The sequence below is a fragment of the Lethenteron reissneri genome, chromosome 58 (genome assembly GCF_015708825.2).
Source record: "Lethenteron reissneri isolate LAM-NWPU_2019-01 chromosome 58, ASM1570882v1, whole genome shotgun sequence".
Lineage (NCBI taxonomy): Eukaryota > Metazoa > Chordata > Hyperoartia > Petromyzontiformes > Petromyzontidae > Lethenteron > Lethenteron reissneri.
Genome location: NC_083836.1, coordinates 3,789,395 through 3,806,781, shown reverse-complemented (window position 1 = coordinate 3,806,781; position 17,387 = coordinate 3,789,395). Strand labels below are relative to the sequence as shown.

General features: G+C 54.7%; 1 protein-coding gene across 1 annotated transcript in view; it reads right to left on the bottom strand.

Moving 5' to 3' along the window:
- LOC133357529 (unconventional myosin-VIIa-like) overlaps window positions 1-17,387 on the bottom strand; it is a 91,645-nt gene that overhangs the window by 33,612 nt on the left and 40,646 nt on the right. Inside the window, 10 exon segments of the mRNA XM_061575500.1 lie at window positions 4,530-4,636; window positions 6,267-6,410; window positions 8,831-9,064; window positions 9,841-9,948; window positions 10,385-10,534; window positions 11,241-11,325; window positions 12,200-12,294; window positions 13,015-13,107; window positions 14,419-14,577; window positions 15,653-15,844. Coding sequence (XP_061431484.1) covers window positions 4,530-4,636; window positions 6,267-6,410; window positions 8,831-9,064; window positions 9,841-9,948; window positions 10,385-10,534; window positions 11,241-11,325; window positions 12,200-12,294; window positions 13,015-13,107; window positions 14,419-14,577; window positions 15,653-15,844 — 1,367 coding nt within the window.

The window sequence follows — 17,387 nt, the reverse complement described above, 5'->3', positions numbered from 1 at the left end:
CACACGTACACACGCGTACACACACACACGCGTACACACACACACGTACACACACACACGTACACACACGCACACACACGTACACACACGTACACACACACACGTACACACACACACGTACACACACACGTACACACACACGTACACACACACACGTACACACACACGTACGTACACACACACACACACACGTACACACACACACATACACACACGCACACACACGTACACACACACACATACACACGTACACACACACACGTACACACACACACGTACACACACACACGTACACACACACACGTACACACACACACGTACACACACACACACGTACACACACACACACGTACACACACACACGTACACACACACACGTACACACACGCACACACGTACACACACACGTACACACACACACGTACACACACACGTACACACACACACGTACACACACACACGTACACACACACAGGTACACACACACACACGTACACACACACACGTACACACACACGTACACACACACACGTACACACACACACACGTACACACGTACACACACACACACGTACACACACGTACACACACGTACACACACACACGTACACACACACAGCACAGCACACCACACACACACCACACACACAACCACATGCTCACCAAACACACAGCACATACACACACAGCACATACACACACCACACACACAGCACACCACACACACACATACAGCACACCACACACACAGCACACAGCACACACAGAGCACACCACACACAGCACACACACCTAACACACACACACCGCACACCGCACACACACACACCTAACACACACACACCGCACACACACCTAAAACACACACACCGCACACACACACCTAGCACACACACCCCACACACACACACCACACACACCTAACACACACACCGAACACACACACGTACACACGTACACACACACACGTACACACACACACGTACACACACACAGGTACACACACACACACACGTACACACACACACGTACACACACACACGTACACACACACGTACACACACACACGTACACACACACACACGTACACACACACACACGTACACACACGTACACACACACACACGTACACACACACACGTACAACACACACAGCACAGCACACCACACACACACCACACACACAACCACATGCTCACCAAACACACAGCACATACACACACAGCACATACACACACCACACACACAGCACACCACACACACACATACAGCACACCACACACACAGCACACAGCACACACAGAGCACACCACACACAGCACACACACCTAACACACACACACCGCACACCGCACACACACACACCTAACACACACACACCGCACACACACCTAAAACACACACACCGCACACACACACCTAGCACACACACCCCACACACACACCCCACACACACCTAACACACACACCGAACACACACACGTACACACGTACACACACACACGTACACACACACACGTACACACACACGTACACACACACACACGTACACACACACGTACACACACACACACGTACACACACACACGCACACACGTACACACACACGTACACACACACACGTACACACACACACGTACACACGTACACACACGTGCATACGTACACACACGTACACACACACACGTACACCACACGTACACACGTACACACACGTACACACACACGTACACACGTACACACACGTGCATACGTACACACACACACGTACACACGTACACACACACGTACACACACACACGTACACACACACACACGTACACACACACACGTACACACACACACGTACACACACGTACACACACACACGTACACACACACACACGTACACACACACACGTACACACACACACGTACACACACACACGTACACACACACAGGTACACACACACGCACACACACACACACGTACACACACACACACGTACACACACACACGTACACACACACGTACACACACGCGCACACGTACACACACACACACAGGTACACACACGTACACACACACACACGTACACACACACACACGTACACACACACACGTACCAACACACACGTACACACACACACGTACACACGTACACACACACACGTGCATACGTACACACACGTACACCACACGTACACACACACGTACACACACACACGCACACACGTACACACACACACGTACACACACACGTACACACACACACGTACACACACACACACGTACACACACACACGTACACACACACACGTACACACACACACACACGTACACATACACACGTACACACACACGTACACACACACGCACACACACACACGTACACACACACGTACACACACACACACACACGTACACACGTACACATACACACGTACACACACACGTACACACGTACACACACGTACACACACACGTACACACACGTGCATACGTACACACACACGTACACACACACACGTACACACACACGTACACACGTACACACACGTACACACACACACGTACACACACACGTACACACACACGTACACACACACACACGTACACACACACACGTACACACACACACGTACACACACACGTACACACACACACGTACACACACACACGTACGCACAACACGTACACACGTACACACACACGTACACACGTACACACACACACGTACACACACACGTACACACACACGTACACACACACACGTACACACACACACACGTACACACACACACGTACACACCCCACACACACACACCACACACACCGAACACACACACGTACACACACACACGTACACACACACACGTACACACACACACATACACACACACACGTACACACGTACACACACACACGTGCATACGTACACACACGTACACACACACAAGTACACACACACACACGTACACACACACACGTACACACGTCACACACACACACGTACACACACACACGTACACACGTCACACACGTACACACACACACACGTACACACACACACGTACACACACACACGTACACACACGTACACACACGTACACACACACGTACACACACACGTACACACACGCACACACACGTACACACACGTACACACACACGTACACACGTACACACACACACGTACACACACACACGTACACACACACACACGTACACACACACACGTCACACACGTACACACGCGTACACACACACGTACACACACAGGTACACACACACACAGGTACACACACACACACACAGGTACACACGCACACACGTATACACACACACACACGTACACACACACACACGTACACACACACACGTACACACACGTACACACACACGTACACACACACGTACACACACGCACACACACGTACACACACGTACACACACACGTACACACGTACACACACACACGTACACACACACACGTACACACACGTACACACACACACACGTACACACACACACGTGCACACACACGTACACACGCGTACACACACACGTACACACACAGGTACACACACACACACAGGTACACACACACACACAGGTACACACGCACACACGTATACACACACACGTACACACACACACACGTAGACACACACGTACACACACACACGTACACACACACACACGTAGACACACACGTACACACACACACGTACACACACACACGTACACACGTACACACACACGTACACACACACACGTACACACACACACACACACGTAGACACACACGTACACACACACACGTACACACACACACGTGCATACACACACGTACACACACACACACGTACACACACACACACACGTACACACACACACGTACACACACACACGTACACGTACACACACACACGTACACACGTACACGTACACACACACAGACACACACACAGACACACACACACACACGTACACACACACACACACGTACACACACACACACGTACACACACACACGTACACACACACACGTACACACACACACGTACACACACACACGTACACACACGTGCATACGTACACACACACACGTGCATACGTACACACACGTACACACACACACGTACACACACACACGTACACACGTACACACACACACGTGCATACGTACACACACGTACACACACACACGTACACACACACACGTACACACACACACGTACACACACACACGTACACACACACACGTACACACACAGGTACACACACACACAGGTACACACACACGTACACACGTACGCACACACACACGTACACACACACACATACACACACACACGTACACACGTACACACACAGGTACACACACACACACAGGTACACACACACACACAGGTACACACACACACACAGGTACACACACACACACACGTACACACACACACACGTACACACGTACACACACGCACACACGTACACACACACGTACACACACACACACGTACACACACACACATACACACGTACCGGATCGCGGGCCGCAGGATGGCATAGCCGATGATGAAGTGGACCTTCTGGAGGTTGTTGAGCGGCGCCTCCTCCAGCCACTCGGTCCCCTTCGCTCCGCGCGGGTTCTGTGCAGAGCCACGTGGAGCATCGTCGCCTTGAGGAACCACCACACCGGTGCAGTGTGTGTGGTGTGTGTGTGTGGTGTGTGTGTGTGGGGTGTGTGGTGTGTTGTGTGCGTGTGGTGTGTGTGGTGTGTGTGATGTGTGGGGTGTGTGTGGGGTGTGTGTGTGTGGTGTGGTGTGTGTGGTGTGGTGTGTGTGTGTTAGGTGTGTGTGGTGTGTGTGTGTTAGGTGTGTGTGCGGTGTGTGTGTGTGTGCGGTGTGTGTGTTTTAGGTGTGTGTTAGGTGTGTGTGTGTGCGATGTGTGTGTGTGTGCGGTGTGTGTGTTTTAGGTGTGTGTGTGCGGTGTGTGTGTGTTAGGTGTGTATGTGTTAGGTGTGTGTGTGTGTGCGGTGTGTGTGTTTTAGGTGTGTGTTGCGGTGTGTGTGTTAGGTGTGTGTGGGGTGTGTGTGTGTTAGGTGTGTGTGTGTGTGGTGTGTGTGTGGTGTGTGTGTGTGTTAGGTGTGTGTGGTGTGTGTGTGTTAGGTGTGTGTGCGGTGTGTGTGCGGTGTGTGTGTTTTAGGTGTGTGTGTTAGGTGTGTGTGTGTGCGATGTGTGTGTGTGTGCGGTGTGTGTGTTTTAGGTGTGTGTGTGCGGTGTGTGTGTTAGGTGTGTATGTGTTAGGTGTGTGTGTGTGTGCGGTGTGTGTGTTTTAGGTGTGTGTTGCGGTGTGTGTGTTAGGTGTGTGTGGTGTGTGTGTGTGTTAGGTGTGTGTGTGTGTGGTGTGTGTGTGTGTTAGGTGTGTGTGGTGTGTGTGTGTTAGGTGTGTGTGCGGTGTGTGTGTGTGTGCGGTGTGTGTGTGTGTGCGGTGTGTGTGTTAGGTGTGTGTGTGTGTGCGATGTGTGTGTGTGTGTGCGGTGTGTGTGTTTTAGGTGTGTGTGTGCGGTGTGTGTGTTAGGGGTGTGTGTGTGCGGTGTGTGTGTTTTAGGTGTGTGTGTGCGGTGTGTGTGTGTTAGGTGTGTGTGTGCGGTGTGTATGTGTTAGGTGTGTGTGTGTGTGCGGTGTGTGTGTGTTAGGTCTGTGTTAGGTGTGTGTGTGTGCGCTCTGTGTGTGCTGTGTGTGGTGTGCTGTGTGTGGTTGTGTGTGTGCTGTGTGTATGTGCTGTGTGTTTAGTGAGCGTGTGGTTGTGTGTGTGGTGTGTGTGTGGTGTGCTGTGTGTGTGCTGTGCTGTGTGTGTGGTGTGTGTATGCTGTGCTGGGTGTGTGTGGTGTGCTGTGTGTGTGGTGTGGTGTGTGTGTGTGTGTGGTGTGTGTTGTGTGTGTGGTGTGGTGTGTGTGTGCTGTGTGTGTGGTGTGTGTGTGCTGTGTTGTGTGTGTGGTGTGTGTGTGGTGTGTGGTGTGCTGTGTGTGTGGTGTGCTGTGTGTGGGGTGGTGTGTGTGCTGTGTGTGTGGTGTGTGTGGTGTGTGTGTGTGTATGTGCTGTGTGTGTGGTGAGTGTGTGGTTGTGTGTGTGTGTGGTGTGCTGTGTGTATGTGCTGTGTGTGTGGTGAGTGTGTGGTTGTATGTGTGTGTGTGGTGTGCTGTGTGTATGTGCTGTGTGTGTGGTGAGTGTGTGCTGTGTGTGTGTGGTGTGTGTGTGTGCTGTGTGTGTGCGCTACCTGCAGGCTCTCGTAGATGACGCGGATGATGGACACGCGGTTGGGGTCACGGTTGGGGTCACGCGCCCCCTGACCCCCCGTGGCTTGCGGCTCGGGGAGATCTCCCATGAAGCGCAGCACCATCCTCCACACGGCCACGCTGGCCTGGGGGTCACGCACACACACGTACATACACACACACACGTACACACACACACGTACATACACACGGACATACACACACACGGTACATACACACACACACACGTACATACACACACGTACATACACACACACACACGTACACACACACACGTACATACACACGGACATACACACACACGGTACATACACACACACACACGTACATACACACACGTACATACACACACACACACGTACACACACACACACACGGTACATACACACACGTACCTACACACACACACACACGCACACACACACGGTACATACACGTACACACACACGTACACACACACACGGTACACACACACGTACACACACGTACACGGTGCATACACATGGTGCACACACACGGTACACACACACGACACACATGCGGTACATACACACGGTATGAAAAATGTTTCTGTAAGGTGTTTTAACATCTTAACACCTCCTGTCTTATTGCCAGAAAGGGTGAACCGATTCTTATATATTTGTAGCGACGTATATTGAGTCACTAAGGCGTTGCGTCCGCTACTGAGAGTAGAGTGCAACTGTGCGTCTTAGAGCCTCTCTCTGTCACCAGAGTACGTATGGCATACGTGACGGTCTAGGATCAGGGGTGGGGAACGTCTGGCCCGCGGGCCGTATAAGGCCCGCGGAATCACTTGCTCTGGCCCTGCCAAGGCAACCGCACGACTCGAAATTCAAGAAATCTACGCGCTTTTTTCATAGCAACATAAATGTAATTTTGTGTGGCCCGCGAATGATGTTATAGATATCCAAATGGTCCTTGGCAGAAAAAAGGTTCCCCACCCCTGAACCCAAGAGGGCACGTGGCCTGCATAGGATGAGGGCGTGGGCCAGAAAGGGACCAAGGGAATAGGTGATGTAAGGTCCCACAGAACCTTCTGGAACAGATCCCGAAGGAGGCGTGGCCGAGGGCGGAGCGAGGCCACGCCCAGGAGGATAAAAGGGGCAGTCACGGGAGCGTTCTGGGCTGTCTTCTGGAATCAACCCGCGATGCTCGTTCGACATGATGGGTCAGGCAGTACGTTACTGACCTGACCCGTTTATATAGGGACCTTGTTGTGGTCTAGCTCCGTGGTAGTTACCACGTAGTCAGTTATCCCGAGTGGTACGCAGTTTATGTAGTTACCCTGTTGGGGTTTGTAGTAAACGTGTTGCCTCCATGTACAAATGTCTGCCTCCGTGGAACCCACTACCGTACACCAACACTGCACACAGTGTTGGTGTACGGTGATTTTTCTGCAATATTTTGCTGTCTTTTCTTTGATTTTCTGTTTGCACATAGTCACTTTAAGATGTTTTCTTGTTCATGTTTTAGTTTTTTTGTTTGTTGCGGTTGCACCCGATTCAAGAGCCGAATGGCTCACAGGGCTATACCTAATAAATGAAACTTGAAACTTGAAACTACATATTGATACTGGCAAGAAAGGTCACGATAGCAGTGAGAAGTACAGGACAGGTGAACTAATCACCAAAACACACACAAATACAACACTAAAACCATCCCCATCCTCCCAGGCAAAGCCCCACTGAGATATTAATGTTCATTTCAAAAGCTACCTGGTCACAAATCGTAGCTCAACAAAATGGCCCATCATTTGGACATTTATAGCAGAAAATTTAGATAAATATGGTAACGCCACTACTTACGAACGAGTTCGGTTGCAGAGGTCTGTTCATAGGTCGAATTGTTCGTAAGTACAAATTTACGCCTGTCGATTCCAAACACGCTGTACGGCGTGTACACTAAATACGGGGTTTGGCTTTAAAAGGTGTATAATCTCCTGTGGACGTAGATGCCACCGGTTCTTCATGTTGTGCAGATCTAGATGCCACTGGTTCTTCACGTTCTGCAGATCTAGATGCCACTGGTTCTTCACGTTCTGCAGATCTAGATGCCACTGGTTCTTCACGTTCTGCAGATCTAGATGCCACCAGTTCTTCACGTTCTGCAGATCTAGATGCCACTGGTTCTTCACGTTCTGCAGATGTAGATGCCATCACCGCCATCTATTGCGCGGCGGTATGAACTTACGACTCTCGGTTTCCGAACGGGCAACTGGACACACGGACCGGCTTTGCTCGTAACCTCTGAAAGTTCAAATTTCGATTTAAAGCTTTCTTGACTGCAGGGATTCATCTTCTTGGTTCTTTTGGTAAACAGACGATGTCTGTCTGACAGAGTCTGTCTTCTCGACAGACCTGGTCTTCACCTGAGAACGGCTGCTTGCGTTGTGGCCGAAACGTCGTGAGAATTATTTAATTATGTTTTATTTTTATTATTTTATTATTTCCATTCTACGTGACTCTGAAAGTTCGTAAGTCGATTTGTTTCGTAAGCAGAGGAGTCCCCGGAGTGTAGAACCCACCCGCCTGTCCGTCTCGTCCTGGTGGTGGAGCAGCGGCACCCGCAGCAGTCGCCTCTCGTGCGTGTGCGTGGAGCTGCCCTGGAAGTTGACTGCGGCGAACTTGGCGAAGGTGTAGTCCCGGAGCTCGCCGCGGCGTCGCTTCTCCTCCTCGTCGTCGTCGTCGTCGTCATCACCACGTTGCCCCAGGTCCTCATCCAAGTCCGTCGTCATGTCCATGCCGACGTGGTCCATTTCCTGGCGGGGTGGTGGTGGTGGCGGGGGAAAGAAAGGGGAGAGTGCTGCTGGCAGGGAGAGAGAGTGGTGGTGGTGGTGGCGGTGGGGAGAGAGGAGAGAGTGGTGGTGGTGGTGGTGGCGGGGAGAGAGAGGGGAGAGTGGAGAGTGGTGGTGGTGGTGGCGGTGGAGAGAGAGGAGAGAGTAGTGGTGGTGGTGGCGGTGGGGAGAGAGGAGAGAGTGGTGGTGGTGGTGGTGGCGGTGGGGAGAGAGAGTGGTGGTGCCGGGGCGAGAGAGGGGAGAGTGGTGGTGGTGGCGGTGGGGAGAGAGGAGAGAGTGGTGGTGATGGTGGCAGGGAGAGTGGTGGTGGTGGCGGTGGGGAGAGAGGGTGGTGGTGGTGGTGGCCGTTGCTTAAACGAGTGGAAACTCAGTCTTAAATGAATGAGCGAGCGAGCGAGTGTGGTTACCGAGCTGCGCTACGAACACGGCGACCCAAGTTCGAATCCCGCTCACGGCCAATGCACCGGTGACGATTATCTGAACCGGTCACGGGGTCTCCCCTGGGTCGACCCAGCTTCAAATAAGTACCTTGCGCGGTGTGTAGTAAACACCGTCACTGGGGAGACAAAGGCGGCCGGGCGTGGTGCTGGCCACCCACCCCCCCTACGTGCGCCCTGCCGGCCTTCGTAGGTTTGCTATTATCCTAACAGCGCTTGCCCCTTGCAAGCTACACGGTCTATAGGGGAAGTCATCTCCGTCTCTGTGTGTGAGTGAGCGTGCGAGCGAGCTTGCAACGGCACCTCCATGGCGGTGAGTCCCAAGAAGCCGAAGATCTCGTCCAGCATTTTGTCTTCGTTCCTGTCCAGGTCCATGTCCTCCTTGAATTCCTCCTGGACCATGGGCAGACCCTGCACCGCAACGTTGGCCACATTCACAGTTCAGAGCCAGCGACGGTCAGAGGTCGCAACCGGGTACCCGATACCCGTACCCTACCCGATACCCGGCTACCCGTACCCGGCCGGGTACGAGTACGGGTACCCGTTTGCGACCCTGGTGCGGCCGGGTACGGGTAGGCCGGGAGTCACTGGTGAGTAACCGTTTGTCACTCATTTCCCAACGTCTTGTCTCTTCTCACAATTCAAGTTCCTAGAATCAACCCACCCGCGCCTGCAACATGGCTTTATCCCAGAGGTCGCAATCAGGTACCCGATACCCGTACCCTACCCGTACCCGGCTGGGCCTGCGAAGGGAGAAGCCTGGCATAGGCCCGCTGGCCGGTCGTCCCCTGGGGGGGGGGGGGGGGGGGGGTAGCGGCTAGGCGGCTGGGCCTTCCCGGCCCCTCACCTGGGTTTTATGGAGCCGATAGCGCCGGCGAGCGATGAGGCCGCGCGCGTGAGCCTGGATGACGACGGCGGCGCGGCGCGTGCGGGAGAACTGCAGCACCAGTTTGCGGCTCTGCACCACCGCTTGCAGCCGGGCCAGGCCCAGCTTGATCTGAGTGGGGGGAGGGAGACGCGGGGGGAGGGAGACGCGGGGCGACGGGGTTCGGTTAGAGCGACGGAGGAACTCACGAGTTCAATTCCACCGGTCGGGTGTCAGGAAGAATGGGTGGAGCAGGCTGTTGACAGGCCACCAGGCTCTTCCCTTTAACGTTACAACTGGCGACTTTAGCAGCGTGCGGATGTCGAACCTCTTTTGCACCGTGCATAGCCAACCGAGCGAATCGGGAGGTGTGGAGCGATGAAGTCACGGTTGTGTTCATTGCATGCCTTGGGGATTGTGGCTGATCGATTTAGGGATGCCACAGTGGCGAAATGTGAATTACCTCGCCTGGTATGCAGGAGGTCGTGGGTTAAATAGCGACCTTGCCACATGCATGTTTTTCACGTGGCCGCGTGTATTTTTCTCCTGGTCCTTCGGTTTTTCCCTCCACATTTAGAATCAACGTAACGCATTTCGAGAATGTGGCTGCCATACATTGCCACATGGTGAGCCACTTCGTTGCGCTGCGTACCCCAGTGGGCCTTACCTGGTAAAATAAAAAGTTATTTTAATAGCTTAGTCGAGGCAGGTAAGCCGTGCACCGTATACCGTCCGGTATCGCCGTCGCCTGCGGTTAAACCAAGCAGGCTACGTCCGTAGCGGCCTCCGGCGCAGGTGAGCGGTGGTACCCCCCCACCAGCCCCAGCCCCAGCCCTACCGTGAGGTAGAATCGGCGCTCCGAGTAACCGCGCCAGTGCTTCTGGATCATGACGGACGCCGCCCTCATCTTCAGGAAGCGTTTCCTGCGGGCGACGCGGATCGCATGGCGAGTCGGGGACCGCCGTCATTAATCGTCCAGGGGAAATCCGATGAGCTATGAAGCTCTTTATTGTTTTCTTTTGGCAGACGCCCACCACCGGAATCAAATCTCACCGTCCAGGTGGGTGACGAATAGTAATATACATCGGGTAGCCCCACCCACTACTCGGATAGCTCCTCTCACTACTCAGGTAGCCCCGCCCATTACTCGGGTAGCTCCTCCCACTACTCAGGTAGCTCCACTCAATCCTCAGGTAGCCGCACCCTCTGCCCGCATCATGAGTTTTTTTTAACGGGGACAAAGTCCGTAAGACTTTTGACAAATTCTTTGTGACACCGTGGACGGCCTTTCTAAAACCGGGACGGTCCCGACACAACCTGGACGCATGGTGGTTTTAATTTTGTGTAACCTGGTAGTGAGTGACCTGGGGCATGAGTATGCCAGTAAGGGGAGGAGGGGGGGCCGATGATTTATGTAGTTTCTGTATGTGAATGTGTGGTGAGCGCCAGTGTAGTGGTTAGCATACCACGCTACAAACCCGGTGACCCGAGTACGATTCCCGCTCACGGCCAACACCCGTGACGGATTATCTGCATCGGTCCTGGGTCTCCCCTAGGTCGATTCAGCCTCAAATGAGCACCTGGTGCGGTGTGGAAACATCGCCACTGGGGAGACAAAGGCAGGGTGGCGTGGCGCTGGCCACCCACCCCCTCGTGTGCCGTTCCAGCCGTCATAGGCGTTTACAAACAGCACTTGCCCCAATAGTCTGTTACAGGCTATATCGGGTAGGGGGGGGTTATTTGTCTTTGCGCGATTGTGGGTCGCGAGCGTCTCATCTCGCCACGGTGGGGCCTCACCGCGCGACGTAGACGCGCATCACGCCCTGGATCTTGGTGACCTTGTCGTTGATGCTCTTGTCCCTAGACAGCTCCAGCACCATGTCGTGATTGTCCTGGCGGCAGGCGAGACAACGGGAGGTGACACACGCAGGCGCCGGTTCCGGAGGATTCTCGTCGGCGACTTCCGCCCCGCCCACCCACTGACCCACTGACCCACCGACCCACCCACTGTACCCACCTACCCACCGCTCACTTACCCACCCACCGACCCACCCACCCACCCACTGTACCCACCCACCCACCGCTCACTGACCCACCCACCGACCCACCGCCCACCCACCCACCAACCCACCCACCCACTGTACCCACCCACCCACCGCTCACTGACCCACCCAACAACCCACCGCCCACCCACCAACCCACCGACTGGCCACCCACCAACGCACCACCCGCCCACCCACCGCCCCACTGACAGACCCACCCGTTGCCCACCCACCGACCAACCGAACCAACCCACCCACCCACTGTACCCACCCACCCACCGCTCACCGACCCACTCACCACCACCCACCCACCGCCCACCCACCACCCACCCACCCACTCACCCCCCCACTCACCCCCCCACCACCCACCCCCCAAATCCCCCCTACCCCCCCCCCCCAGCGCCTTCGATTCTACAGAAACCGTGCGGCACACGTGTGATGAATTCGCGACCAAAATGTTAACCTGTACATGTTGACGTATGTTGGACTTCTTTCCTACCGTGCATAGCCAACCGTTGCTGTTCGGAGGCTCTAAAGCTTGAAATGAATCGCGTGGTCAAGCGACCGAACCTTGAGGAAGACCTTGTTCTTTCCGATCTGGAAGTCCTCGTCCTTCCCCAGCGTGGCCCCCAGAATCTTCTTGCACGTTCCCATTGGGTTCGCCTGCCACGAGCAGCAGCCAGCGGCGGCAGTGGGCGCGTGAGTGCAAAGTGAGAATCAGAAAACGCATTTCTACTGCAGGAGGAGGATTCTGATGAGCAATATCATGGGACTTTTTTTTGCCACTATCAAAGTATGAATAATAAGAATGGGTTTTACCCTTTCTGGAAATAAAACAGGTGTTGATATCAGACGTACGAACAAACCTGGTCCATTGTTTGCATGTTTAATACTGCCAAAAAGGTATCCCATGTTGTAGCTGCTCAACCCAAGCTATAAATGCCCTGATAGTGCATTGTCTTTGTACTATCAGAGCATGTTTGTTTGCATGTTCACCACCAATACGTGTGGTTAGTGCGAACTTGCTTCCTTGCAAAAGGTTTCTATTTGGTGTTTGAACATCTTAACACCTGTTTTATTGCCAGAAAGGGTAAAACCCATTCTTATTTTTCATACTGGTCCGTCTGTCCAGTTGCCCGTTCAGACCGAGAGTCGTACGTTTAATCACCCCGCAATAGATGGCGGTGGTGGCATCTACATCTACAGAACACAAAGAACACGTGGCATTTACATCTGCAGAACATGACGCAGAACCAGTGGCATCTACATCTACAGAACGTGACGAACCAGTGGCATCTACAAAACGTGAAGAACCAGTGGCATCTACATCTACAGGAGATTATACTACTTTTGAAAGCAATTCCTCATGTTTATTCTACACGCCCTACAACGTGTTTGGAATCGACAGGAGTAAAGTTGGATGAAAAATCGACTTACGAACAAATCGACTTATGAACAGACCTCTGGATGCCTTGTATAAAGGTGTCAGTTTTGTACCAGTTTAAAGGGTAAAAACCTACTACTATATTTGCCACTGGTAAAGGAGGTCTCATAGTGTAAATGCTTACCCCGAGCTCTCAATACTCTGATAGTGCGCTGTTTTTGAGTTGTACGCCTTTTGGCGTCATCTGGTCCAACACCAATGGAGACTTGGCTCTAAGAAAAGCTGTCTCGGGTGTGGACCAATCAACTTCAAGGACAGTGCATATCATTACCATTATCAGAGTTGTTTCTTTTTGTTTGCATTTTGACTGCTTGTGTTGTGGTTATTGCAAACATGATGCCTTGTATAAAGGTGTCAGTTTTGTACCAGTTTAAAGGGTAAAAACCTACTACTACTAAAGACCTCTGGAACTTAACTCGTTCGTAAGTAGAGGCATCCCTGTACTGTGCTCTTACTATTGCCCCTTGGCGGCCTGGTGGGGAGAAAGTTGGGGGGGAGGGGGGGTGGGGACGGTGGCCGTCGGTTCGCACCTGGGCCTCCTTGGGCTGGAAGCCGGGCAGCGTGAAGCGATAGCGCTCCACAAACTCGGCAAATGTGTAACGGATGGGGTATCCCGACCTCCGGATGCGGATCGTCTCCATCATCCCTGAGTAGCGCAGCTGGCGCACGAACAGCTCCCGGTCGAAGAGCTGTGGGGATAGGGTCAGGGGGGGGGGGGCGGTGAGGAGGGCAGTGGGGGGGGGGGGGGCACGAGGGACAACGCGGAGAGAGGGAGATGGGGGAATGACGCTCAGATAGAGAGGGGGGGCAGCCAATGGGTGCACGCGGATGGGAGAACGAACCTCCTGCCCCTGGCCCGCACCCCCGATTTGTTGTCGGAATCAGAATCTTTACTTAGACTGGAGGAGGAATCCGATTAGCTTCATAGCTCTTTTGTTCACAGATGTCAAGTAAGGGGGCCACGGGGTCAGAAGGTTACCGCGACAAGCGATAGATAAACACGACAGGAGTGCAAAGAATAGGGAAGGTAAATAAATCACACAAAAATATATACGAATAAAACTACGCTATTTATTTGTATCTTACCAGGTAAGGCCCACTGAACTATCAGCTTCTTAATCGGAGGTGCGGGATTAGGACAACAAAGTAAACACAAAAAGCCGCCCGAAAAGAAATGAGTGTTCAACCTAGATTTAAAAGATGATAATAATAATAAAGCACGAGCGGGTTGAGTGATGCCCGGTCGGGAGAAAATTTAGACTGCGGCGCCGGTACAGCCGTGCCGGCAACCGTCGACGTTGCCGGAATGGCAGTGCCGGCAACTGTCGACGGAGCTGGAACAGCGGTGCCGGCAGCGTCGACGGAGCTGGAACGGCGGTACTGGCAGCGTCAACGGAACCGGAACAGCGGTGCCGGCAACCGTCGATCTCGCCGGAACGGCGGTGCCGGCAACCGTCGATCTCGCCGGAACAGCAGTGCCGGCAACCGTCGACGTCACCGGAACGGCGGCGTAGGCAACCGTCGATCTCGCCGGAACAGCAGTGCCGGCAACCGTCGATCTCGCCGGAACGGCGGTGCCGGCAACCGTCGATCTCGCCGGAACAGCAGTGCCGGCAACCGTCGATCTCGCCGGAACGGCGGTGCCGGCAACCGTCGATCTCGCCGGAACAGCAGTGCCGGCAACCGTCAATCTCGCCGGAACGGCGGTGCCGGCAACCGTCGACGCAGCCGGAACGGCGGCATAGGCAAGCATCGGCGGCGCACCAGGGGCTTCTTGACGTCGTTGGGTTTGATGCAGCGGATGAACCACGGCTGGCACAGGCCCAGCGCCTTCATGAGCTCCTCCAGCGACTTGCGGAACTGCCCGCTGAGCGTGGTGGGGCGCCGGTGCGTCAGGGTGCCGTGCACCCTCACCGAGTCGCCGGCGCGCTTGTGGAACGGAATCGAGCCCTTGTCCTGCAGCGACAGCGGCGGTGGAGGCAGCATCGGTGGAAGCAGCAGCAGCAACATTAACCAGCAGTAGCATGAGGAGGAGCAGCAGTGGGAGCAGCAGCAGCAGTAGCAGCAGCAGCAGCAGCAGGAGCAGCAGCAGCAGGAGCAGTAGCAGCAGCGTTAACCACCACCAGCAACAGCAGCAGGAGCAGCAGCAGCAGCAGCAGTAGGAGCAGCAGCAGCAGTAGCAGCAGCAGCAGCAGTAGGAGCAGCAGAAGCAGTAGCAGCGGCTTTATCTCTGCGCTCGCAATCAGCGCTGACCACGCGAGCCCACTGTCGGGGAGCGGTGCGGTGTGGTGCGGTGTGGTGTGGTGTGGTGTGCGGTGTGGTGTGGTGTGGTGGTGCGTGGGGTGTGGTGCGGTGTGGTGTGGTGTGCGGTGTGGTGGGTGCGTGTGTGCGGTGTGGTGTGGTGTGGTGTGGTGTGCGGTGTGTGGTGCGGTGTGGGTGCGGTGTGGTGTGGTGTGGTGTGCGGTGTGGTGTGGTGTGCGGTGTGTGGTGCGGTGTGGTGTGGTGCGGTGCGGTGGTGGTGTGGTGTGGTGCGGTGTGGTGTGGTGTGCGGTGTGTGGTGCGGTGTGGTGCGGTGTGGTGTGGTTTGGTGTGGTGCGGTGTGGTGTGCGGTGTGTGGTGCGGTGGTGCGGTGTGGTGTGGTGTGGTGTGCGTGTGTGGTGCGGTGTGGTGCGGTGTGTGGGTGTGCGGTGTGGTGTGGTGTGTGGTGCGGTGTGGTGTGGTGTGGTGGTGTGCGGTGGTGGTGCGGTGTGTGTGGTGTGGTGTGGTGTGCGGTGTGTGGTGCGGTGTGGTGTGCGGTGTGGTGTGGTGTGGTGTGCGGTGTGTGGTGCGGTGTGGTGTGGTGTGGTGTGCGGTGTGTGGTGCGGTTTGGTGTGCGGTGTGGTGGTGTGGTGTGCGGTGTGTGTGCGGTGCGGTGTGGTGCGGTGCGGTGTGGTGGGTGTGGTGCGGTGTGTGTGTGTGGTGCGGTGCGGTGTGTGTGGTGTGCGGTGTGTGTGGTGTGGTGGTGTGTGCGGTGTGTTGCGGTGTGGTGTGGTGTGGTGTGCGGTGTGTGGTGCGGTGTGGTGTGGTGCGGTGTGGTGTGGTGTGGTGTGCGGTGTGTGGTGCGGTGTGGTGTGGTGCGGTGTGGTGTGGTGTGGTGTGCGGTGTGGTGCGGTGTGGTGCGGTGTGGTGCGGTGCGGTGCGGTATGTGGTGTGGTGCGGTGTGGTGTGGTGTGGTGCGGTGTGGTGTGGTGTGGTGTGCGGTGTGTGGTGTGGTGCGGTGTGGTGTGGTGTGCGGTGTGTGGTGCGGTGTGGTGTGGTGTGGTGCGGTGTGGTGTGGTGTGGTGTGCGGTGTGTGGTGCGGTGTGTGGTGTGGTGCGGTGTGGTGTGGTGTGGTGTGCGGTGTGTGGTGCGGTGTGGTGTGGTGCGGTGCGGTGTGGTGCGGTGTGGTGTGGTGTGGTGTGGTGCAGAGCGGTGTGGTGTGGGGTGCGGTGTGGTGCGGAGCGGTGTGGTGCGGTGTGGT